At 37.6% G+C, this 27,555-nt stretch overlaps 1 protein-coding gene across 2 annotated transcripts in view; it reads left to right on the top strand.

Moving 5' to 3' along the window:
- Nucleotides 1-26,625, top strand: part of rbbp8l (retinoblastoma binding protein 8-like) — a 41,156-nt gene extending 14,531 nt beyond the window's left edge. Inside the window, exons 3-14 of one of the 2 annotated variants that reach the window (XM_057857540.1) lie at nucleotides 2,049-2,091; nucleotides 2,359-2,454; nucleotides 2,609-2,721; nucleotides 8,778-8,853; nucleotides 8,933-9,090; nucleotides 9,171-9,220; nucleotides 11,572-11,636; nucleotides 13,526-14,258; nucleotides 14,351-14,450; nucleotides 17,289-17,353; nucleotides 20,392-20,578; nucleotides 24,234-26,625. In XM_057857540.1, coding sequence (XP_057713523.1) covers nucleotides 2,049-2,091; nucleotides 2,359-2,454; nucleotides 2,609-2,721; nucleotides 8,778-8,853; nucleotides 8,933-9,090; nucleotides 9,171-9,220; nucleotides 11,572-11,636; nucleotides 13,526-14,258; nucleotides 14,351-14,450; nucleotides 17,289-17,353; nucleotides 20,392-20,578; nucleotides 24,234-24,295 — 1,748 coding nt within the window. In that variant the 3' untranslated portion in view covers nucleotides 24,296-26,625. The remainder of the gene's footprint in view (nucleotides 1-2,048; nucleotides 2,092-2,358; nucleotides 2,455-2,608; nucleotides 2,722-8,777; nucleotides 8,854-8,932; nucleotides 9,091-9,170; nucleotides 9,221-11,571; nucleotides 11,637-13,525; nucleotides 14,259-14,350; nucleotides 14,451-17,288; nucleotides 17,354-20,391; nucleotides 20,579-24,233) is intronic. The other variant, XM_057857550.1, reaches the window with a different exon arrangement.
- The last annotated feature ends 930 nt before the right edge of the window (nucleotides 26,626-27,555 follow it).

The raw sequence follows: 27,555 nt of genomic DNA, 5'->3' as shown, positions 1-27,555 counted from the left end.
ATTGCTAAACTGTGGGTACAGATTAGTAAACTGTGGGTACAGATTAGTAAACTGTGGGTACAGTTTACTAATCTGTGGGTACAGATTAGTAAACTGTGGGTACAGATTGCTAAACTGTGGGTACAGTTTACTAATCTGTGGGTACAGATTAGTAAACTGTGGGTACAGTTTAGTAAACTGTGGGTACAGATTAGTAATCTGTGGGTACAGATTGCTAAACTGTGGGTACAGATTAGTAAACTGTGGGTACAGTTTACTAATCTGTGGGTACAGATTAGTAAACTGTGGGTACAGTTTAGTAAACTGTGGGTACAGATTAGTAAACTGTGGGTACAGATTGCTAAACTGTGGGTACAGTTTACTAATCTGTGGGTACAGATTACTAAACTGTACCCACAGATTAGTAAACTGTGGGTACAGATTAGCTATGATTTTTTATTTTTTCTATCCTGGCACCCGGGGGGCTCCGTAGGTTTCTGTATAGCATCTTCAAAAATTTGAATCCTTTCCATACCCTACTCCAGAGGTGTCCAAACTTTTTGCAAAGGGGGCCAAATTTGGTGTGGTAAAAATGTGGGGGGCCGACCTTGGCTGACGTCCTTTACGTAGAACAATATATTTAAGCAAATTTTAGCAAGCCATTCAGTGTGTCACATTTGCTTTATTATTTTTTTTTTAATTGGGTTAGTCAATAATTTCAACAATCTCACAGCTAGCCTTTGTGGCGTTCTCTTTTGACTCTCGGGCTCTTGCGAAATACTGCTGCTGTGAAATTAAACTAGCTTGAAGTTGCTTCAATTTCTCGCTGCGTATCTTCCCTGTAATCTTGTTATACATGTCAGCGTGTCTTGTTTGGTAATATCGCCTAACATTGAACTCTTTAAAAACAGCGACTGTCTCTTTGCAAATGAGGCAGACACAGTTGGTGCGTATTTTAGAGAAGAAATAGTCCAATTTCCACCTATCCTTGAAGCGTCGGCCGTCACAGTCAACTTTCTTTTTTTTTGTTTAAAAAATGGATGTAATGGGTCACACGGGGTAATGTCGCTTAGCCCTTAAATACCTGCAACATGAAGAAATTATCAGAGAATCTTAAAATTTGAAAAATAAGGTCCTAAGGAAACCTTTTTTTCAAATTTGTAAAAAGAAAAGTCAAAATGAATATGTGTAATAAGCGCTCTAATATCTATAACCCATGCTAAATCATGTTTTTTTCTCATGGAACCTGCAGATGCATGTGTTGAATTGCATTTATTATTTTTTTTGTCAAAAAGAAATGTCAAAATTCTAAATTAGTCTCAAAATCATGAAATTTTAGGTGTATCAAATGTGATAGATTTGACAATGAAGGGGTAAAGTGCTGCTGCCTTTTAGTGGGTAAATGAGGAGCAGCATTTCGTGTGTAAGCTACTTCATATGCTGGTTGCAGTACTGCTGACCAATGTATTAAGTCTGTGTGCGGGCCAGACGTTATTGATTTTATGACAGAGGCTGGGGGCCGGATGAAATTTGACCGCGGGCCACATTTGGCCCCCGGGCTGGATTTTGGACATGTCTGCCCTACTCCTACCGCAGTTGTTTGCTTTACAATTCCCCTGTGTTTAGTTTGTTTTTCACTCCTAGCTGCTGCATATCGAAAAGGAAATACCAGGATGTGGACTCATGGAGGGCGCCAGGGCGGGAGGGGAAGATTGAAAAGAGAGTGGTGCCACAGCGTTCACGTGCGCAGGCATGCACAGCGCCTTCTCTGTTTTATCCAAATTATTTATTTTATTTAACATCCATACATTGTTTTGGTATAAATATATGAATATATATATATTTTTTTTTTTAAAAAGTTAGAGAAGTCCGGCCCGACCCGACCATAAATAATCACACATAAGTTGCTCCAGAGTATAAGACGCACCCTCTGCCAAACTATGAAAAAACTGCGACTTATTGTCCGAAAAATACGGTAAAAAGTGCATAACACTTTTTCAATAATTTAATTTTTTCATTAATGCATATTTTTTTCAAATACCCCACAACTGATCGTGTTTCCATTTCAGGCTGGCAGATGAAGGTGCAAGAATTATCCAACAAGAAGGGCTGGTGAGTGTATGCATCACCCACAAAGTTTTGTTCACGGACAAAATTTTGTTTCCACACAACATTCAAAATGATCAATAGATGAGTTGGGCCACTGCAAGTGAGTTGTGCACTCCACCTGTTACATCTTGTCATGTTCAACTCTTATGGGGACTCATGTTTGAACTTGTCCAACGCCAAGTCCAAAAACATCTGTTTTTCTATTTAGAAGTTGTGAAAGAAGGCTTAGCTGTAGCTTTGATATGATTTTGTGCTTGTGTGTGTGTTTAGCGATACCAAGCGAATGGAGGAGTTGTTCACAAGAAACCAACAGATGAAGGAGCAGCAGCGATTACTCACCGAAAACATCAAGACACTTGAAAACAGGTACATACAGTACATTATGCGTTATTTGATTTTTTAATAAATATACAAAACCAAGCCTGCAAAAAAAAACCAAATACCATAATGCATTCCTCCTCAATGCATTTAATTCCTCCTCAATGCTTGTGTCTGCTCTCTTTTGTGTGTTGCCTTGCAGGTTGAGAGCAGGCCTATGTGATAGATGTACAGTCACTCAAGAGGTGGCCAAAAGAAAACAGCAGGAGTTTGAAGTCTCTCAGATGCAGACCTTCCAGCATATGACACTTCTAGGTAGTCTCCTTCATGATAACCATGCCACAAAATGTCTGGAGTACCATACAGAAAAGTGTGTTTTCAGGATGCTGAAGTGTCAATCATTGCAAATTGGTAATTTTCTGACATTTAAACAAGTGTGCGCAAGTAGTGGGACACACAGGAATTTCTAACATTTTATTCCAACATTTTGGTTTTAATTAGAGTTATTGTAAAAGCATTTTAAAATGATATCGGATAATATCGATATCGGTTTTGGGTCAATATGCGTGCTGCCTCCAAATTATATGTAGAAGCCTTCTGCCTTCGTACAAGGGCTTCTCACAGCTAAGCACAGCAGTTTTCCATATTGACCATTAAATGACTCCAAATTAAGATTCTTACATCAGGATATCAGAGTAGAATGATTTCAATTTACAATAAGATTATTGGAGTTATTTTATTTGAAAAGATATTGCCAGTTGGTTTTCATACAGTGGTATGAAAAAGTATCTGAACTTTTTGTAATTTCTCACATTTCTGCATAAAATCACCATCAAATGTGATTTCATCTTTGTCAAAATCACACGGATGTAAAAACAGTGTGTCTTAACTAAAACCACCCATACATTTATAGGTTTTCATATTATAATGAGGATAGCATGCAAACAATGACAGAAGGGGAAAAATATGTAAGCGAACCCTCTGCCTAAAGAGCAATTGAAACCATTTTTTACCAATTTAGGTCACGTGTGTGACCAATCACTGAGGCATGGTTTAAAGATGCCCTGCCCACTATAAAACACACACCTGGTAAGAATTGTCTTGATGAGAAGCATTGTCTGATGTGCATCATGGCTCGGTCAAAAGAGCTTTCTAAATACCTGCGATCAAGGATGGTTGATTTGTATAAAGCTGGGAAAGAAAAACCATCTCGAAAAGTCTGGATATTCATCAATCGACAGTCAGAGAAGTTGTCTACAAATGGAGAGAGTTCTGAACTTCTGCTTCTCTCCCAAGGAGTGGCCGTCTACCAAAGTTGACACCAATAGTTCAGCGTAGAATACTCAGAGGGGTAAAAAAGAACCCTAGAGAGTTTGCTAAAGACTTACAGGAATCATTGGCACAGTCCATGATCTCTGTGCTCACATCAACAATATGTAAAACTATGTCCAAGAATGGTGTTCATGGGAGGACTCCACGGAGGAAGCCACTGCTGTCTAAAAAAACATTGTTGCCCGTTTAATGTTCGCAAAAAGGCACTTGGACACTCCACAGACGTTTTGTCAAAATATTTTTTGGACTGATGAAACCAAAGTTGAATTGTTTGGGAGTAACGCACAACGTCATATGTGGAGGAAAAATGGAACAACTCACCAACATCAACGCTTACCCCACCGTGACGCATGGTGGAGGGAGCTTCATGATTTGGGGCTGTTTTGCTACCTCAGGGCCTGGACAACTTGCAATCAACAATGGAAGAATCAATTCAAACGTTTATCAGGATGTTTTGCAGGAAAACCTGAGTCCGTCCGTCAGACAGTTGAAGCTAAAAAAGAGGATGAATGCTGCAACAAGACAGAACACAGAAGTAAATCAACTTCAGAATGGTTTAAGGAGAACAAAATACATGTTTTGGAGTGGCCAAGTCAAAGTCCAGACTTAAACCCCATTGAGATGCTGCGGCATGACCTAAAGACAGCGATTCATGCTGGACATCCCAGGAATCTGACTGAACTACAGCAGCTTTGTCGGGAAGAATGGGCCAAGATTAGTCCTGATCGATGTGCCAGACTGATCTTCAGCTACAGGAAGCGTCTGGTTGAAGATTGTGCTGCCAAAGGGGGGGCACAAAATATTAAATGTGATGGGTCACTTATTTTCCCCCTTCTGTCATTGTTTGCATATTATACTCACTAAAATATGAAAACCTATAAATGTTAGGGTGGTTTTAGTAAAAGCTGTTTTGTCATCTGTGTGACTTTTGACAAAGAGCAGCTCACATTTGATGGTGATTTTATGCAGAAATGTGAGAAATTCCTATAGGTTCAGATACTTTTTCATACCACTGTATGCCAACCTTTTACCCCATTCACTTTACCGAAGCTGTGTGACTTTGTTGTTATTCTGAGCTAGAAGCACGATGAGAGCCATATGTGATATGGCAGTGCCTTATTGGCATTATGCACTCACACTACATCCCAAAAACTGATGTTTACACAATTTTGATTTCAACAATAAATGTAGTGGTGCAATATAGGCACTTATTCCATAGCTTCAGTTAGAATTGTTCCCTTATTTGTCAGAGAATGTTTATTTAGAAACCCTTGAAGTGGTTACATTTATCATTATTAAAGCATCCAATAGGGCATCACAATACAATTAGCCATAATATGTTAAGTCCACGACCGCATATCTCGGTATCAGATTTTTGGAGTTGGACAATATTGGGATATCGGTTAAAAAGTCATCATCGGAAAACTCTATTTTTAATCTTTCATGCGATTTCATTTTGTCAGACAGATACGTATTATGTTTGTATGTTATTTCATTTGTTTATGTACTCATCAGAAAACACTCAGGTGACTTGAAGTTCCGCTCTGAGACCCCCAATTTGGCCAAATTTCATAATTGTCCTATATGCACGCGTGATACATCATTGGAAAGCTTAAAATTTCAATTTTCAGGGGGAAGACAAATTTTGAACAGGAGGGCATTTTGAAAAAAATTTTATTTTTTAAACTGCAAAATCCTAACTGGAGGTGAGAGCACTCGAGAGCATAACTAAAGACGCCATAATTTTAACAAGATATTTTCGCGTACTTACCGGTACCTCTTTTCGATCCAAAAACTCCATGTAGCATGTATCACCGAGTGTCAAGACACAGCTGTGAATGGTCACACCCAGACTTTTGGTGGATTTTATGGGTGAAACACGGTAAAATAAGAAGGGTCGCAATGCAGAGATCGCAGACATCAAGGAGTGGTCGAGGTTTTCTTTTTCATATATTTACCCTTTTAAACGTTTTTTAATTTTTCTTTGTTTGGATCGATTATTTATCACCTAACATATCGGGGAAAATGCGACAGTAACAAAAAAAATACAATTAAGCGTTAGTTATGAGGTAGATATCTGTGACTTATTTACAGACACCACTTTTTTTCAATGTGTCGTAATTTGTTTAAAAGTTTAAAATATGCGAATGAATAACTTTTTTTAACAAAATATTAGACATTGATTAATGATTCTAAGCCAAAAATGACAGATATTTTGAATAATTAATATAATGACTTTCCTTATTCTTATGGCTGGGTTGAAACAAAAGCGGTTGAGCGACGTCTGTAAACGGGGGTTTCTAGGGTAAAACGGACAAAATGAAAATAGTTTGGGGGCTTAATGTGCCATGAATCTGCTATGGCAGCATATAGACATGTTGGTCTATCAAAAAAAAAAAAAAACATTTCTTTTGGCTTAAAATACAGCAGTTTATTTTAAAGAGGGTTGCAAGAGCAGAAACTGCTTTTTCAGCCTTGTCTGTGTTTTCCGCCATTTGCATTTGTTTGATGATTTGAGAGGCGGCACATTTCACAGCATTGTGCATAATCCAGTCTACAAGGACTTGGCAGGAAGAAGAAGCGAGTGATAAGACCTTTTCATGATTAATTAGGAAATTATTTAACTCATTTTCAAATTCACAAAGGCCAGGGGGGCCAGCAACCCCCCCCCCCGGTGGCCAAAAAGTTTCATAGCATGTAATTGACTTTCCTATATATATAAAAGTTGTAAAGCAAGAAAACAACAAAAATGAATGAAATTAACAAAAAATATATTTTTATAATGGGTCAAAATTATTTTTCGAACAGATCATGTGACTAGTACCTTAGACGGTCATTTGCTTTGCATATTATTTTCCACAAAAAAAAAAAAAAAAAAAAAAAAAAAACGCGAGGGCAATTTTATTTTTCAAATGATTTTTTTCTTTGATTGAAAATATTTTTTTATGATTGAAGCAACTTTTGGGGGGATTGAATGATTTTGACTTTTTTAAATGAAAAATTAAGAGTTCAAATGCAAATTTTAGGGGTCTCAAATATTTTTTTGCATTCAAAAACTTTTTTTCTATGATTGAAGTTGTTCTCTCTTTTTTTGATTGATGTGATTTTCTTTTGAAAATAAATATGTTTGTGTGTGAAGCTAATTATTTTTTGAATGAATAAAAAATACACAAATGTCCTTGTCAAAATGTGGCCCAAACACAAAACATTATTTCAATCAAAAAAGTTGCTTCAATCAGAAAAAAAAAAATCAAATAAAAATAGCTTTCAAATGCATTTTTTTAATTTCAAATTTATTTTTGCATTCAGACACATTTTTTTGATTGAAGCAACTTTTTTTTGATCGAATAATTAAGACATAAATCTACCTCCATTTGGCTCCGCCCAGGGGATACAATTTTTGACTGAGGTAACTACATTGGCACGACACCAGATGGCGTACCATATTCAATGGATGATGATTTTGGTGAAAAGTACAGCTGCCCTGCTAGCAGCCTGATTTAAAATTCCCCTTAAGAATGATTGGAAACAACAACAAAAAAAACGCTCATTTTCAACTTATTATTATAAATATTCTGGTAAGTTAATTTTTTTACTGACACTGCGTTTCACGGTCATCAACATGTTGTGCCCCCCCTGCCCCAAAAGTCAAACTCCGCCTATGTACTTACATCAGAGATAATGTTTACATAAACAATATACATAATGTTACAATTTACTGTACGTTGTTCAATAACAATAATCATTACTTGAGTGTTCCTCAGGGGTTCTAAATTTATTCACAGAGTACACACAAATTAAATAATTAACATCTTGATCATTCAAATCTGTGCATGCTCACTGTATAAGAACGAGGTTTTAAATTTGCAGCACCAACGCCACTGAATTCTACTCAAACACAATTCAATAATTAAATGTGACATCAAGTAACCATAGCAAACTTTATATTTGACGTATATTTATGAACATGGACATTGTCATTTATAACCTGAAGCATGGTTGAAAGTAGGGTCCGATCACGTCATTTTCAAAGTATCGGAATCAGCAAAAAAATATCGGACATGCCTTTTTTTAATATAGTATATTTTTTAAATAAATCGTTTTCTAATTGTATTTATCATTATAGACAAAATGTCTTACACTCATCCAGAGGCTTTAGTTTTGGCTTAAAGTAGGGCTATCAAATTTATCGCGTTAACGGCGGTAATTAATTTTTTTATATTAATCACGTTAAAATATTTAACGCAATTAACGCATGCGCTGCACGACCCATTCACGCATTGTCGCGTTCAATCTATAATGGCGCCGTGTTACCTATATACAGTATAGAGCTAAAAGGCAGTGTAAAATGAGTAGAGTGAATTTTGAAAGTCTTTGGAGCCTTTTTTCATTTGGCAAAAGCCTTAAAATTCCTCTCTCAACAATTAGAAATATCGTGGGAAGCAATGTGGGGAAGGAAGGTAGTAGTTGATCTTTTTTTTAACACCCTATTTTATTTTCCAATGCAGAGAAGATATATTAATTGGTGCCACTACGCACAGTTATGGTTGCACTTCCCATCATGCATTTGGACAGAACAGTTAAATGGCTACAGTATCATTTACTGAAAGCTCAACAAATACGCTAGATGGCAATATTTAGTCACAATATACAAAGTCACATTTATCCTTTAAGAATTACAAGTCTTTCTATCCGTGGATCCCTTTCACAGAAAGAATGTTAATAATGTAAATGCCATCTTGAGGATTTATTGTCATAATAAACAAATACAGTACTTTTGTACTGTATGTTGAATGTATATATTCGTCCGAGTTTTATTCATTTTTTTCTTAATGCATTGCCAAAATGTATATGATCGGGAAAAATTATCGGGAATGATTGGAATTGAATCGGGAGCAAAAAAAAAAAAAAAGCAATCGGATCCGGAAATATCGGGATCGGCAGATACTCAAATTAAAACGATCGGGAGCAAAAAAACATGATCGGAACAACCCTAGTTGAAAGTGTTTCTTGTGTTTCCATCTGTTGTTGTGCCACAGTTGGAGAGACCAATACACTGAAAAAGGAAAACAAGAAACTACGAGACGAACTCGAGAATATAAGAGAAGCACTAAAGTGAGTACATGGTGACAACAAAAGAGCTCATTTTGGATGTGTGGAACAGACTTTAAGTTATCCCTCTTTCACCTTGCAGCAGCACACCTTTGGAGGCCAATCCAAGCACCTCCCCTGAAATTTCGCCTTCTCCTGGACCTGTGTCTCTTACTGCCACAGCAACCGGCAGGGCCACTGCCAACCAGTCTGTTGATGCTAATGTTGGCATAAAATCAGAGAAAAACCAAAGGGTAGATGGTAAGATTAAAAATTGCAGTGCAAATAATCTTTTCTCTTATTGTTTGTGTGATCAATTATTGTTTGTTATTGTTCAATAGAACCTCAATCCGAACCGAAACGTCTGCAACCAGTGAGCAAGAGCCACTTCGTGAGTTTATTTTTTATGTTGTCCTTACACATTACCACACATTGCATATTTTTGAATAGGATGTGATGTACAGTGCTGTACATGCTATTGTTTACATCTATTCATCTGAATCATTATTTAGTACTGATGTTAAACTGAGTAGAACAAATCCTCTTCAGAATTTCATAACATTGTTTATTATAAGAAATTGGAGTAATCAGTTGCAGTCAGTTGCACTTTAGTGTGCATGAAATATATTACCTGTAAAGGTATGGTTTTAACAGTTTAACATTCTTAACTATCATCAAAGCATAGAAAGAATTTTATTTGATTGCTACTACTACAAATAATAATGATAAAAACATGGATTTATCATAGATCTCATCATATATTGACGGGACACAGGGTGCGGGGCCGATTAATCAATTAGTCAATCTCCGTCAAAGCTGACCGAGTGTAAGCACAGACAGCTTTTTACGTTGAAAATTTTTGTGAATAAATGATTTAATCCCTGAATTCTTTATAGATATGGACGGAAAACAGTCTCGATTCTTGGTTAAAAGCAAAAAAAACGTTTTACGTAAAAATGTCAAATGTGCTGATAGTCTTTAAGCCACTGTGTCGCCGCCTTATCACCACAAAGCTTTTTATGTTGAAAATTCATGTGAATAAATGCTTAAATCCCTGTATTCTTCATAGATATGGACGTAAAACAGTCACAATTCTTGGTTAAAAGCAAAAAAACAGGTAATGAGCATTTATTTTACGTAAATATGTCGAATGTGCTGCTCGTCTTTAAGCCACTGTGGCGCCGCCTTATCACCACACAGAGCTTTTTACGTTGAAAATTCTTGTGAATAAATGCTTAAATCCCTGAATTCTTTATAGATATAGTCGTATGACAGTCTCAATTCTTGGTTAAAAGCTAAAAAAAAAAAAAAAACGGGCTGTTAGCATTTATTTTACCTAAATTAATCGAATATACCGCAAGTCTTTAAGCCACTGTGGCGCCACCTCATCACCACAAAGAACGTTTTATGTTAATTTTTTGGGGAATAAATGCTTAAATCTCTGAATTCCTTATAGATATGGACGTAAAACAGCCTCAAGTCTTGGTTAAAAGCAAAAACAACGGGCAGTTAGCACTTATTTTACATAAATATGTCGAATGTGTTGCTAGTCTAAGTCACTGTGGTGCTGCCTTATCACCACAAAGATGTTTTTGTGATGACTTTTTTGGGAATAAATGCTTAAATCCCTGAATTCTTTATAGATATGGACGTATGACAGTCTCGTTTCTTGGTTGAAAGCAAAAAAAAAAACAAAAAAAAAGTTCAATTAGCATTTATTTTAACGTAACTGTCAAATTTGCTGCTAGTCTTTAAGCTACTTTGGCACCGCCTTTTCACCACAAAGAGCTTTTTATGTTGAATTTTTTGGGAATAAATGCTTAAATCCCTGAATTCTTTAATGATATGGACGTAAATCAGTCTCAATTCTTGGTTAAAAGCAAAAAACGGGCATTTATTTTACGTAAATATGCGAATTATGACGCGAATACCGTAGCGGCTAATTTCTCCTATTGATTTTTTTTTTCACAACTTTCAAAATGCATGCATGGTACAAAAATATAATAATTACCTTAAATCCTCCTGAAACAATCCTTCCTGTTTGTATGCGGTACAGCTTTCATACTTTTTCAACCTAAATCCAGCTTTGGAAAATAACTGCAACCGACTTCAACCGACCGAAACACAGTGTACGACGGCCCCCTACTTGAAGGCGTGGTGCAGTGTCAGGTGATGTGACCCGTCAATATCATTATGAAGTCTATGTCAAAGCATAGAAAGAATTTTATTTGACTGCTACTCCTACTAATAATAATAATGATAAAAACATGGATTTATATAGCACCTTTCATGGAGCACAAGGCTCTGTACCTAAAAATCAGAAATGACGCGTTGTGAGGCGCTAAAATTCATTAGTCTCAATACTTGATGATTAGAGTGAAGATCCTGCTGCAGTCCCACGCAGGGAGAAATATTTTACTAAAAATCCTAATTTTAAGACAGCATTTTCATTTTCAAGGTCCACCGTTAAAGTTTTAGGTAAAAAAAACAAAACATACAATACCATAAAATTATATTAAAAATAAATGAAGCAAAAACATTGCTAGCTATGTTGTGGACAGAAAGTCAGTAATATACAAAATTTGTCATGGCCTAGTCCTGAAAATATATATGGTAATAATAATAATAACAATAATAATAGCGTGACTATGCTACATTATTTAGGCAAACATACGCACACAAAAATTATTCATTGCACAGTATTCACGATGTGGAAATTTGATTTATTTTTCTTTTTTTAAGGCTGTATCAAGTTTTTCTTCACCACCCTGGAAGACAGAAAATAGCCTGTCACAGGGAGAGCGGAGGTACTTCAATTCAATATATATATTTTTTTCTTTAATTGGGCGACACATTGTTTTAGTTCTTGGCATGTTTGCCTCATAGTTCTGAGATCTTTTCTGGCCTTCCTGTGTGATGTTTGTGTGTTGTCCCATGCCTGCTTGGGTTTTCTTTAGGTATCCAGCTATTTTTAACATCCCAAAAACACGCATGGTAGGCTGATTGGACACAAAAAAATTCTCCATTAGGTGTGATTGTTGAGTGTGAAAGGTTGTTTTTCTATATGTGCCCTGTGATTGGCTGGCGATCACTTAAAGGTTTACCCCGCCTTCTACCCATAGTTAACTGGGATAGGCTCCGGCAACCCCACGACCCTTGTGAGGATAAGCACATAGGCGGAGTTTGACTTTTGGGGGAGGGGGGGCACAACATGTTGATGACCCCGAAACACAGTGTCAGCAATGAAATTAACTCACAAGAATATTTATGATAAGTTGAAAATGAGCGTTATTTTGTTTCCCATCGTTCTTGAGGGGAATTCTAAATCAGGCTGCTGGCAGGACAGCTATACTTTTCTCCAAGATCATCATCCATTGAATGTGGTACGCCCGTCGGTGTCGTGCCAATGTAGTTACCTCAGTCAAAAGTTGTATTCCTTGGGTGGAGCCATACGGAGGTAGACTTGTGTCATTATTCGATCAAAAAAAAAATTTGCTTCAATCAAAATACATATTTTCAATTGAAAAAAAAAATCACTTCAATCAAAAAAATGTGTTTGAATGCAAAAATAAATTTGAAACTAAAAAACAATGCATTTGAAAGCTATTTTTATTTGATTTTTTTTTTTTTTTTTTTTGATTGAAGTAATGTTTTGTGTTTGGGCATCATTTTGGCTAAGACATTTGTGTCTTTATCATTCAATCAAAAAATAAGTTTTTTCATACAAAAAAATATATTTTCAAAAGAAAAATCACTTCAATCAATAAAGAAAATTTTCCATGATAGAAAAAAAAAAAGTTTTTGAATGCGAAAAAATATTTGACACTTAAAAATTTGCATTTGGACACTTAATTTCTCATAATTTTTTTTTTTTTTTTAGCAATCCTTTTTGTGTTGGCCCATATTATGGGTAGGGGATTTGTGTCTAAATCATGCAATCCCCAAAAAAGTTTTTTTTTGTGTTTTTTTTTTTTTTTTTTTTTTTATAATTAGCAAAGCGAATGACCGTCTAAGGTGCTAGCCATATGATCTGTTTGAAAAATAATTTTGACCCATTATAAAAATATATTTTTGTGTTCATTTCATTCATTTTTGATGTTTGTTTTCTTGCTTTACAGCTTATATACAGTATATACAATTACATGCAATAACACTTTTCGGTCACTGGTGGGGCCTGGCCCCCCTTAAACTCCGCTTATGGATAATCAGTACAGTAAATGAATGTCTGTTTTTTTAATAACACCAAATGGAGCAGGTATTAAGCTATTCTTCTCAAACATTGTTTTATAAAATAAACCCAAAACAAGCTAGCTTTAAGCAGCGACCATAAATTATCGGTTGGTTGACTAAAACACCCTCGAAGGAGGGTAACCTCAAGCAGACCAGAGACTCAGTCAGTGTGGGTTAGCAGTTTAAACCAGCTGAGTTGAGATGAAATGTAGAACAGATCCCACTCCTTCTTTCTCTACAGCCCTCTCTCTTTGCTTACCAAATAGAGAGGACTGTAAAGAGAGAAAGAGAGCGTGATATGAAGCAGTGTGTATTGTATCAAGGGTCCATCCATCCATCCATCCATTTCTAAATTAATTATTTCTTATTGAAGGTAAGATTTAATTCTGATATAAAGAGTTGTTCATTGGGACCTAGATTGGACCTGTCACATAGATAAAACCATCCTTTTTTTATTTTGTTCTAGATCTCACATCATGGGAGCTCTAGACCCGCCACATCCAATCCCTGTTCCAGGTCTTTTTCTAAAGACCTCCTCTTCATTGCTCAATACGGACATCAATCCAACAAGACAGGCACTCAAGGCTCCCGTGCCCTACCGTCCTCAACCAATCAAGAGCAGCCCTGTATCCTTTCCTTGGGCTCTTCCAGAATCTTCTGCATGGACTTCCATGGCCACCTCAGGCACAAACCTGGTGAGGCACTCTTATCCCAAATCAAATCTACCCCGATTCCCCAATTTAGTCCCATCAAGCCAGCACACTGGCCTTTCCAGTAATCCCAGTCATGGTTATGGACCTCAGTGGCACAAGCATGGTGTCTTCCAAGGACCTGTTAAAGAACCAACTCTGATACTTAGGTTGAATAACATACCAGACCACACAGAGGGTCTAGTAAAGTCCCAGGAGAAGAAGGACACACCTCCATCTAGCACAGAAAGTGATTCTGGGGAAGGATTCAAAGATCCCTGTGATGGTCCTCTAGATCTGTCTGATAGGGGAAAGTCCAAACCCAGTCAAACACCAAAACATGAGATACCGCTTATGTCAGAAGAAGGAGAGGGTGTAAAGTCTAAAACTGACAAGGAACTGATGCAGAATCTTCCCAAACACTCTCAAGAGGCATCACCTCCTGCTTCTCCATCCTTGCTGCCACCTTTACCTGAGGTTATACAAGACATGACGCAACAAAAATACAAGGTACCTTGACCAGCCAGTAAATGATGACAAGAACCAAAGGGAAAATAGCTGGACATCATCTGGTTGTTCTTAAAATACTCTTATCCCGGCAGGTGGTAAAAGAGTATGTGGAGCAGAAGAGAGAGACCAATGGAAAGACAGAACAAAGCAATGGGAAGAAGGTCCCTGCCCTCACTATATCATTACGACCAGGTAATCGATCTATACTATTTGACAAAGGCTACATTCACACTGCAGGTCAATTCCGATTTATTTGCTCAAATGCAACGTATACAGTATCTTATGTTTTTCATGCAGTTTGAACAGTACAATTCAGATTTTTTTTCCAAATCCGATCTTGGCTGCATTGGTATTGGGGTGCGACAATTAGTCTACAGAATATATCGATTTGTTAAGCATAATCACATCGAAGGAATCAAAACCCAAAATATTGATCAATATCGTCATCTTTTGGATATGCTGTTTTGTCAAAAAGGGTGCTTTTTATTCAAATACAGTGGTACCTCGACTTACGATCACTTCGACATAGGGCTGGGCGATACGGCCTCAAGCACGTATCACGGTAAATTGAGCAGATTTACCTCGATAACAATAATTGACAATAAATTCGCCCAAGCAGATTGTTAGACAGTTTGAAAATCTGAATCAATGCATGAAATACAGATTAACCGTTTCTCCTTGACTTATTTACCAGCTTTCAATTTAATATATTTAACAATTGTACATGCAGTCTAAACATTACATCAAAATTTATTTCAAACAATAAGAATTCAAGTATGAACATTTATAACAGCTTGTATGGCTTGAATGAAGTACATTGGTCAAAATCAATATGCCTGTGCAAACATGTCATTGTAACACAAATGACTTATAGCTTGAACAGTACACTTAAAAAAAACAACTTATTGTTAATGGCTGCTGTGACATAATTACTCCCAGTGCATTTTTTTAATACATGCACGCACACATGAACCCCCACACAGACACACACACATTAAAGATATATTATCTTCTGCAAATGAAACATTTAAGATTTTATGATGGCAGTAATGACACAGAATTAAGCACATACAGAAAAATAGCTGGGGCCATTAAACGGTCATATCATAAGTTTCACTGTTGGATTGTACTTTATGCTGAATGCCTTACCATCGCAGAAGCTATCAAATCAAATCACACACAGACAGAGATTCAAAATATCACGACATACTAATTGCTAAATCCAGTCCCTGCACGATCCACTCATCAATTTCAGCCGTTTCGACAAGGTTAGAGCCGCTATCCGACTCATCACGTTAGTTTGTAGCATTAACCGCTAGCGTTAGCCTGTGACCTGGCAACCAGTAGAAAGCACTGAAAGCACCCTCTCTGGAAATTGCGAGAACAAGCGGGTGAAAGCCCGTCTGGATGGAGCCAAAAGTCTACTTAATGTCGGGTGAAAGTTTGGCAAACCTCCACACTCCATCACGTTTGCTTGTAGCGTTAGCCTACCGGGCTTCTGTTTGTTTGGCTTCCTGTAAACCACGTGACTCCACACGTAAGCACATTCACTGCTTTCTTAAAGGGGAATGAACATAGATGAAGAACACAGAGTCAAAGCGGGATGAAAAGACTATATTTTCTTGTTTTATTAAATTACCGAATTTACCGACATGGTAAAAATTACGTCGGTCATCATGAAGAATTTCGGTAAAGTAAATTTTCAATCTACCGCCCTGCTCTACTTCGACACACGATCTTTTCGACTACCGACGTAAAATTTGACTCGCCATTTGTTTCTACATCCGACGACATGCTAGAAATACAATGATTTATGACAGCGCCACAGTTTCTTTGTTTTGCCGGAAGACGGACGCATGGCGGTTTTTCTTGTGAGAGAAATCAACACAGCTTCTAAGAAGGTTAGTGCAAGTGCTGAAAAAAGAAATAGGTGATGCTTACTATTGAAAAGAAGATGGAAATGATATAAAAATATGAGCATGGTGTGAGCATAGGTGAACTGGCTTGACAATACGGTTGTACAATGTTGATATTGGTACTCCAACCAATCGGAATTCCTATATTGCGGGTTGTCCAGCACAATCCGGGACTGTTGGGAACCCAATTTCCATCCAAAAACAGCCATTTCGGTCACAATTTGTCATGCTTCAAGTTTTCTCCATACAAGGTATGCACAATGGCAGTACACACACTTGCTGGATAGTTTACGTACTACTACTAGGCTACTACAAAGACAGTGTTCTATTTCACATACAGGGTGTGTTGGAGTTTTTGTGAAATAAAACCATCCATTTATTATAATACAAATCAGTGCAGTTAGGCGGCGCAATGACACACGAATACGTTTGAGAACTAAAAGGTCCAATAAGCCTTAGTTTAACACCCCCTTTTGGCAAAACTCAAATAAATTGCACAACAGCACTCTGCACAGTGGCAGCTCAACACCATCAACAAACAATAATATGGCTACAATGCAAGCATGTCTTACCTATTTTAAGACACCAAAGGTAGATTGAACTATCATCACAATCATCTTAATTTTCAACCTCAAACTGAATTTTAGAACAGTTTGCTGTTTTTGTACGGAAAAAAACGCTAATTCGTTTTTGCGCCATGTTAACTGAGGATGCGTTAACTTTTCCGATAGTGCCTTATTCAGCGTGACCCGGTAGCAAGCAAGGTGTCAGGTGGTGTTATGAACAAAAAAAAAAACTTTTTCTAATTATTTATTTAAATCCCCAAATTAAATACACCATTGTTTACATATTTGTTTTATTCATTTATTTATTAATTTTAAAAAAATGCCCAAACAATATTTTTCTTCCCAACACCAGAGGGTGCTGCAGCACCCTCAGCACCCCACTTCCACACGCCACTTACATTTGTTTTTACAATCTCAACGGCTACACAAAAACAATCCGAATTGGGCATCATGCCATGCAGTTTGAAAGTAGCCGAAGTGTGCCAGAATGAATGCGTTCACCGTGTGGAGATGGCTTTAACTCATGTCGTGTATTGTTTTTGGAACAGTAGTCGTGCTGGAGTCAATGAATTCCGCTCTACAAAGACAGGACCTAATATCAACAAATGGAGAGGTAAGATAATGTTGAGAATCCATATCCACCAATATGGAACAAGAGCATTATGGCAAAACTAGTATTGCACCGATACTATTTTTTGGCTCCCAATACCTATTCTGGTCCTCTGCTGTGTGGTATCGACTGATGCTAAAACTGTAGCGATGCCACTTTTTTTTTTTTTTTCATTTTAGTACTAAATTACTGCATACTCATTTGAATGTAAAAAAATCGCTATCATGGCTTGGTGAGAAACTGCCCACCTGGTATGGGTCACAATTAAGGTTGTTACGATCATGTTTTTTTGCTCCCGAGCCGATCCCGATCGTTTTAGTTTGAGTATCTGCCGATCCCGATATTTCCCGATCTGATTGCTTTTTTTTTGCTCCCGATTCAATTCGAATCATTCACGATAATTTTTCCGGATCGTATACATTTTGGCAATGCATTAAGAAAAAAGTGAATAAAACTCGGACGAATATATACATTCAACATACAGTACATAAGTACTGTATTTGTTTATTATGACAATAAATCCTCAAGATGGCATTTACATTATTAACATTCTTTCTGTGAGAGGGATCCACGGATAGAAAGACTTGTAATTCTTATAGGAAAAATGTGACTTTGTATATTGTGACTAAATATTGCCATCTAGTGTATTTGTTGAGCTTTCAGTAAATGGTACTGTAGCCATTTAACTGTTCTGCCCAAATGCATGATGGGAAGTGGAACCATGACTGTGCGTAGTGGCACCAATTGATATATCTTCTCTGGGTTGGGAGGTAACATAGGGTGTTAAAAAAAAGATAAACTATTACCTTTCTTCCCCACATTGCCTCCCACGATATTTCTAATTGTTGAGAGAGGGATTGTAAGGCTTTAGCCATTTAAAAAAAGGCTCCAAAGACTGTAAAAATTCACTCTACTCATACTATGCTGCCTTTTAGCTCTACATATAGGTCAATCGGCGCCAATATAGATTGAACGCGACAATGCGTGAGTGAGTCATGCAGCGCATGCGTTAATTGCGTTAAATATTTTAACGTGGTTAATTAAAAAAAAAAAAAAATTACCGCCGTTAACGCGATAAATTTGATAGCCTTACTTTAAGCCAAAACTAAAGACTCTGGATGAGTGTAAGACATTTTGTCTGTAACGTTAAATACAATTAGAAAACGATTTAATTAAAATATATGTATATATATCAAAAAAAGGCATGTCCGATATTTTTTTGCCGATTCCGATACTTTGAAAATGACGTGATCGGACCCGATCGATGCTGATCGATCGGGACATCTTTAGTGACAATATGACTTAAAATGCTCCCAAAGGCCAAAATGTTGTCTTTAATGTCTGTTCAATGTAGTATCAAGCCAGGCAGTCGCATTAAGTCCACAATCAGTGCCATTAGCTTAACTAATCACTTATGCTAGCAGAGGACACAAGTTCGCAAGCCAACTTTTTCCGGTTTTCCCTTAACAAGGCTAATACCTTTATAGATGCTCATGTCAGTGTTCATAAAACTTCCTGGTTGGTATTATAATTTAACAAAAACACTTATTATTTTTCCTCTTCAGAGTCGTTCATAATCAGTGGCCATCTTGAGAAGGGTGACATGCGCTTGTTGTGACATTTATAACTGGCAAACGGCAGTTGGAAACTAAAAAGAGTACATATAGACCCTACCCACGTGACGTCACAACTCCGCTCTCCTGACTGGTGCCGCCCACTTGTCCGTCAACACATCGTGTTGACCTGTTACGGCTACGTACATTCCTCCTATTTACGGCGTGTTTTTCTGCTCGTTAACATTAATAATCAAAATGGTGAAGGCGTGTGTGGCGGTCGGTTGCAATAACAGAGAAGATAGACGGAGAGACTTGAAGTTCTACCGGATTCCGAGAGACACGGAGAGGAGAGAGCGAGATGGGCTGCTGCAATTCGACGAGAAAAGTGGGCTCCAAACGATTACCACAGATTATGTAGTAGTCATTTTATATCTGGTAAGATGCATTTAATATATATTTAGAGGGTTTTGGGCTGACAACCACAATTAAGATCATTGCTTGGCTAATCGCCGACAACATACACGTATGTATGTCGTGAGAGTGCTATCGCTAAACCATATAAACATTAAAAGCCCTAGCTCCATTGACAAATGACATGAAATACATTAGACTTGACAGTGGATGTTAGCAAGAACAAAAGATTTTGAATTGAAAATTTCGTAACTCACCTTCCGGGCACAAGATTCCTGCCGAATTTTCGTGTACGAGGACCTGTTTCACCCAACCAGCAACGTAGCATTTATAAGCCTCCAAGCTCTTAAAGTTTTTCAAACTTTCGTGAGAATAGGCTGATTTTGTGTGGACAAGATAGTTGTAAATATCAGGGTCAGGCAGAGAGGGCGAAGGCAGCCGGTCAAAAATCATCGATTTAGGCATCAAATATGGATCTGGCTACTGTATAGAACGAAGCTTTTCCACATAACGCCTTTTATGCAACACATCCAGTGAGTTTACGGCATCAGAAAGCACCGGGTCTTCCATGAAATGCATTTTAAATTCCTCGATCAATTGAAACCAATGCTAATACAGAGACAAAATGACGGACAAGTGGGCGGAACCATACAGCGAGCACGTGGTTTTATGACGTCGGTGGGTAGGGTCTATTGAGCAGCATCAATGTGTTGCTTCCTAGTAGGTTACTAGCCAATAGCGATGCCTGCATTTTAATACCGTATCGGGGCCTACTAGTATCGTTATCGGTGCAGCACTAGTCAAAACCACTAAGTCCCCAAAATATTAAAACCCACAATTCTGTCACGAGTTCATATACATTTCTTTTTTTTTTTTTTTTTCTTTCAATAGAACTTTAGAGTGTCATGCTGGTTACGTTGCTGGTCAAAATGTGCCTGACTCTTTAATTCACAAAAATCAACAACAAGAAAATAACTTTTTTTATGTTAAAATAGTTTTATTTTTTATTATTTTGACAAAAAAAACAGCCTGTTTTTAAACTATTTCAAAAATAATACATCTGTGTCATCACAGTCATTGCCACCAGGAGTCGAGCCAAAATGCTCGGAGGAACGGATAGAGGAGAGCGAGGACGAGGAGGCTGGAGCAGAGGCGAAGGAAGAGCAGGAGAATAATGTTTCAGAACAGGAGAACAACCATAGCTATAAGAGGAAAAATGTATTTTTGGACACAGACATGGACCAAGACTCAGACACAGATGGTAAGCATCAGCTTACATCTTAAAGGACCCATGTAATCAATTATTGTTCAACTACATTTCCAAAGACACACACATTGAGATATCATTTAGCTTAGCGAGAAGAGGTGTGAGCCATTTTTTTGAGTGTGCAAGAACTCGCGAAACCTATAAAAAGCACATTTATTAAGGTTTCCTCGGCCATGATCTAAGTGTATCCATCCGTCGAAACAGCCTGATAGCATAGATAGCAATACACCTACCCCACTGCTATTGGATGCATTCTTGACATCAGTGCAGCAACACTGTGAAAATAGAACAAATTTCTATTTTTGGCACCGCCCCTCGGCAAAAATTTCCTCAGGACATGCCGCTTTATCCAAAACTGCTCACTTTCACCGAGACCCCCTCCCACATACAGTGGGGCAAATAAGTATTTAGTCAACCTCTAATTGTGCAAGTTCTCCCACTTGAAAATATTAGAGAGGCCTGTAATTGTCAACATAGGTAAACCTCAACCTTGAGAGACAGAATGTGGAAAAAAACGCAAAAAAATCACATTGCTCGATTTTTAAAGAATTTATTTGCAAATCATGGTGGAAAATAAGTACTTGGTAAATACCAAAAGTTCATCTCAATACTTTGTTATGTACCCTTTGTTGGCAATAACGGAGGGCAAACGTTTTCTGTAACTCTTCACAAGCTTTTCACACATTGTTGAGTATATTTTGCATGCAGATCTCTTCTAGAGCGGTGATGTTTTGGGGCTGTTGTTGGGCAACACAGACCTTCAACTCCCTCCACAGATTTTCTATGGGGTTGAGATCTGGAGACTGGCTAGGCCACTCCAGGATCTTGAAATGCTTCTTACGAAGCCACTCCTTTGTGTGTTTGGGATCATTGTCATGCTGAAAGACCCAGCCATCTCATCTTCAATGCCCTTGCTGATGGAAGGAGATTTTAACTCAAAATCTCTCGATACATGGCCCCATTCATTGTTTCCTTTACACAGATCAGTCGTCCTGGTCCCTTTGCAGAAAAACAGCCCCAAAGCATGCCGTTTCCACCCCCATGCTTCACAGTGGGTATGGTGTTCTTCGGATGTAATTCAGTATTGTTTCTCCTCCAAACACGAGAACCTGTGTTTCTACCAAAAAGTTCTATTTTGGTTTCATCTGACCATAACACATTCTCCCAGTCCTCTTCTGGATCATCCAAATGCTCTCTAGCGAACCGCAGACGGGCCTGGACGTGTATTGGCTTCAGCAGGGGGACACGTCTGGCAGTGCAGGATTTGAGTCCCTGGCGGCCCATTGTGTTACTGATAGTAGCCTTTGTAACTGTGTTCCCAGCTCTCTGTAGGTCATTCACTAGGTCCCACCGTGTGGTTCTGGGATTTTTGCTCACCGTTCTTGATATCATTTTGACGCCACGGGGTGAGATCTTGCATGGAGCCCCAGATCGAAGGAGATTATCAGTGGTCTTGTATGTCTTCCATTTTCTAATAATTGCTCCCACAGTTGATTTCTTTACACCAAGCGTTTTACCTATTGCAGATTCAGTCTTCCCAGCCTGGTGCAGGTATACAATTTTGTCTCTGGTGTCCTTCGACAGCTCTTTGGTCTTGGCCATGGAAGAGTTTGGAGTGTGACTGAGCTTATGGACAGGTGTCTTTTATACTGATAATGAGTTAAAACAGGTGCCATTAATACAGGTAACGAGTGGAGCCTCGTTAGAAGACGTTAGAGTTAGACCTCTTTGACAGCCAGAAATCTTGCTTGTTTGTAGGTGACCAGATACTTATTTTCCACTCTAATTTGGAAATAAATTCTTTAAAAATCAAACAATGTGATTTTCTGTTTTTTTTCCCCACATTCTGTCTCTCATGGTTGATGTTTACCCATGTTGACAATTACAGGCCTCTCTAATCTTTTTAAGTAGGAGAACTTGCACACTTGGTGGTTGACTAACTACTCATTTGCCCCACTGTACACAATAAATAGGTTGGCGTGCATCCTCTCACAACCAGCTGGAGCTAGAGTGAAACAACCTTAACAGATCACAATGAGTCCTTGAGCTTGCCTATGTAACCCTTTCATGGATGAATCATGCTTTTTTTTAAAAAATTCATTTATTTATTTATTTTAACCCTTTAGAGGGCACTCTTTTCGCTGACATTGACAGAGCAAGACTTCCAATCCATTTTGACTGAGGAGGCTAAATGGATTAGACGTTTAATGCCGTCAATGGCACCAAAACATGAGCATTCGTAGCTTCCCAGTTTAAATTAATTGGACATCTTGCAATGGGTTAAATACTATGTAAAAATAATAATAATAATAAACTTGAGAGCAGAGATGGGGATTAACGCGTTACATGTAGTCCGTTACATTTACATGAGTAACTTTTTTAGGAAAATGTACTTCTAAGAGTAGTTTTACAAAGCTATACTTTTTACTTTTACTTGAGTGGATTTATGAAGAAAAAACGCTACTCTTACTCCGCTACTTTGGGCTAAACAAGAGTCGTTACATTTTTCCTTTTTTATTGAACTCAATTTTTTTTTTTTTTTTTTTTTGCCAGCGATGCCAAGTAACTGTAGCAGATCTAGTAGTAGCAAGTAGCTCTACCGATTTCACCAATGAGACATCGCAACAATAATCACATGACTCTATAATACCTATTAGATGCAAACTTGCCATTCTATCTTCACCCCAGCCTATTCACTCATGTGGTCTTTAACGCACCAAAGAAAAATAATGTATTTGGTATAGATCGCTGCCCTCAACATGACTCGTAAGTGTGGATTTCAACCTCTCTCCCAGTTTGTATTTGGCACTGATTGACCACAGAAAACCGGAGATATGATCCTTTTGATTTCAAAATGGCAACTATGAAGGACTCTTCACTATTCAAACTTGGAACTATTTTCTCCACTAGAGGGCAATCATGCTCTTTAGACGATTAATGCCTCATTTATGTTGGGTTTTTTTTTTCATTGGAATTATTATTATTCGTGGTAGTATTTCTTTGGCTTAATGTATGTGTTAATGTACAGTATAATTATAACAAGGGTTCATGTAGATAACTTTGTGTTTAGTAAAAAAAAGTCCAACAAAAATATAAACAGTTACTCACAATGCTACTCATTACTTGAGTATTCTTTTCACCAAATATTTTTTTTTACTTGTACTTGAGTACATTTTTTTTGGACGACTACTTTTACTTTTGTAATATTATTTTGAAGTACCGTTACTTGAGTACAATTTTTGGCTACTCTACCCACCTCTGCTTGAGAGTATTACTTGGGGCTGTAACCTGTGTGTATTTCTCTTTTTATTAATTTTAGTTTCATCAATTTTGATTTTATTAATATTGTATTAATTTATCATTACAAAAAATATTTAAAATCACAGTAATGATTAATAATTGTTAAAATATAAATGCTTTTTTTTTTTTTTTTTTTTTTTCTTCATAACCAAAAATAGTAACTCGTATATGTCAACTTCTGAATAGCCATCCACAGTAGTGACCACAGTCCCTGAAAGTGTTATGTTTGGCAACAATATGATAATTACTGTGTATATCCTAGAAAGACAACCTGCCAGCAAATTGTAACTCAGTAAGCCTCTTATTCTCACAAGTTTGCTTATTAATTGATCTTCTGCTTTCTTTACAGTCATGGCACTAGCAAAGAAAGTCAAGATCACCGTGAGAACTCAAGAGAAGCCGTCCAGCTGACTGGAAGGAACTTGAACAGAAAAAATCTGACAGGATCGAAAGAAATACATGTTTAGATTGGGATACACAAACCATTAAAGTCCAAAACTATTTAATTATCGTAGACTTACAAAACACCGTATTTTTCGGACTATAAGTCGTTTTTTTTTGTTTTTTTTCATAGTTTTGCAGAGGGTGCGTCTTATACTCTGGAGCGATTTAAGTGTTATTATTTACGGTCAGGTTGAGCCGACTTCTCTCTCGCTAACTTTTTTTAAAGAAAATAAATATATATTAATATATTTATACTAAAACGATGTATGGATGTTAAATACAATAAATAATTTGGATAAAACTGAGAAGGTGCATGCACGTAAACACAGTGGCCCCGCTCTCTTTTCAATCTTTCCCTCCGCGAGTATCATGGTATTTCCTTTTCGATATGGAGCAGCTATAGGAGTGAAAAACAAACTAATGACAGGGGAATTGAAAAGCAAACAATTGTGGTAGGAGTGGGCTATAGAAAGGATTCAAATTGATTGTTGAAGATACGAAAACCTTTGTCGGCTTAGCTGAATGTAAACGAATGTGGTGCATTGATCTCATACGAGAAATATCTTTAACAAACTTTTCCAGCGTTATTCCGTTATATAAATGCATTTATAATGATCATAAAAATATGTAGACTATTTAAACATTGAGAAAACTTTTCTACCAACTCGAGGAGATTAAAATTAATGTCAAATCAACTATTCGCCTGTTAGAACAGATACGCAAGTATAAAAGATATAAATGTTTATTGAATATCCATCTTACAGTCTTGTTTAACTGGGAGAATTCATTACAAAAGACAGGCTTTAACTTATCATAATGCATATGTGCACCGGCATCGTCACAAACGTGATCACACAAAACGCAATCACGCATCGCATCCCCGCATTTCCTCCTTCTCCTGAGTCCTCACAGATAAAACATAAAATTTCGGGCTCGGGCAAGCAAATCAAGTTAATTGATCGCGCTCGGGCCGCGTCGGGCTTTAATACCTGCGGGCCGGTCGGGTCGGGCTGGATTTTTTAGGCCCGATCTAACATCTAGCGTCATGTAATGTTAGCATACCGTACACCCATTCAGCCTGTTGTTCTCTATTATATTCTAAATTGCCTTTTTAAGATGACATGTCTGTTCTTGGTGCTGGATTCTATCAAATAGATTTCCCCCCAAAAATGCGACTTATACTCCGGTGCGATTTATGTTTTTTTTCCTTTTATTGCGCATTTTTGGGCTGGTGTGACTTACACTCAGGTGCGACGTATAGTCCGAAAAATATGGTATTTTCAAAATCACAAAACTGAAAAAAAGAAATGGCTATAGACAGGTGGCAACCGAGCATGTCAATCAAAGTGTCTCAACTCTAAAGCTCTATGGAGAGCATTGCAAATTGTTTCCATGTGACTTAATGTGGCTTTTGTTTTTTTCTTTGATTGCCAAAGAAACACACTGTGACTTAAATTGCTGCAATGAGGAACACCCCTTTATTGTCATTTGCACTTGTAAGTATTACGGTATATGGTATTCACAGCAATGCAGAAAGGGGAATCATAATCGACCCGTGGGCTTTCTTTTACAGGGCTTTGTACTACTTACAAGTTACACAAAACACTCAGTCCCCTTATTTACTTACAGATGGGACAACATCAGGAGCTTAGGGCTTTATAGCTTGCTTAAATGTATTCTAGCATTTATGTTGCAACTAACCATAAGATGTAAAAATCATGTGTTCTTAGGCCAACCTTAACGCATCTCAATATAAACTGTAACCTTTTTTAGGAAACATGTTGGTATTTCACTTTCCTGGCATTGGTGTCACCTCGTTATGCTTACCACAAAGTCCCCCTCCTCTTGCCTTTAGTGTCTTTAGTGGCCCAACAAATGAAAAAAAGAAAGAGCAATACAACTTCCTCTTCCTCATTTTCAAAATGCACATATTTTGCAACCACTAACTTTCCACTTACAGCTGTGACAGCATCTGTTCATGCAGAGGGGAGCGTGTGATAAAACTACAGTTACAATACTGGTTTATTAATAGACTGCTACAAAGTTACTGTGCCCACATTGACACCGTTCAGTCTAATCGCCGAGTCGTCACTCCAAAAAAGCAGGCATTATTTTTGTTCTCTCTTTGTAGTACATTTGCACATTTTGAATTTATTTTTATATTTGTGTCTACTTCATTTGAACCTTTATGTGACCATCCATGCTGTGATATAATTTCAAAGGAGATTAATGTTGATGATGTTTATACTGTAAGTAGTCAATCTTTTCCTTTTACTGTATATTTCAGTCAAATAAAGATGTACTACAAACATAATTCTGAGTACAGTCAATTAGGAATATAAGAAACTTCTCATCCACTGAGTACACACCACAAAGAAAACCAACTTAACACTATGTAAACAACAATTTTGACACAGAAGTAGGCTATATTTTTTTATTAAGGCATTATGCAAAGTCTTGCGGTTAGATAATCTTTGATTGTTACTGGTTAACTGGTCCAGTAACTTTGTTGAAAGGCCATCTTTGTGCTCAGCCTCATCAGGACTTTTGGTTCCTTAAAGTTGTCATCCAGAGAAACCGAGCCACATGTGACCGGTGTCAACAAAAATGGAAGATTTCCCTTTGAGCCAGCCTGTTAAATTTATGCATACCCGATAGTGTGGCATTGTTATTTAGAGTGTTTAATGGAGAAAGGTTGAAATTGAATCATTTTCGGACATGGGTCAAACTTTACATCTGTGTAAGGCCGAGACTGGAATGGAACAACACTTCTTTATTCAGTGTGCTTCTCAGCACATACACTCACCGGCCACTTTATTAGGTACACCTGTCCAACTGCTCGTTAACACTTAATTTCTAATCAGCCAATCACATGGCGGCAACTCAGTGCATTTAGGCATGTAGACATGGTTTAAGACAATCTTCTGCAGTTCAAACCGAGCATCAGTATTGGGAAGAAAGGTGATTTGAGTGACTTTGAACGTGGCATGGTTGTTGGTGCTAGAAGGGCTGGTCTGAGTATTTCAGAAACTGCTGATCTACTGGGATTGTCACGCACAACCATCTCTAGGGTTTACAGAGAATGGTCAGAAAAAGAAAAAAATATCCTGTGAGCGGCAGTTCTGTGGGCGGAAATGCCTTGTTGATGCCAGACGTTAGAGGAGAATGGCCAGACTGGTTCGAGCTGATAGAAAGGCAACAGTGACTCAAATAACCACCCACTAGAA

Source organism: Corythoichthys intestinalis, chromosome 2, assembly GCF_030265065.1.
Source record: "Corythoichthys intestinalis isolate RoL2023-P3 chromosome 2, ASM3026506v1, whole genome shotgun sequence".
NCBI lineage: Eukaryota > Metazoa > Chordata > Actinopteri > Syngnathiformes > Syngnathidae > Corythoichthys > Corythoichthys intestinalis.
Note: the sequence above shows the minus strand (reverse complement) of the source record. Positions and strands in the feature narration are given on the sequence as shown.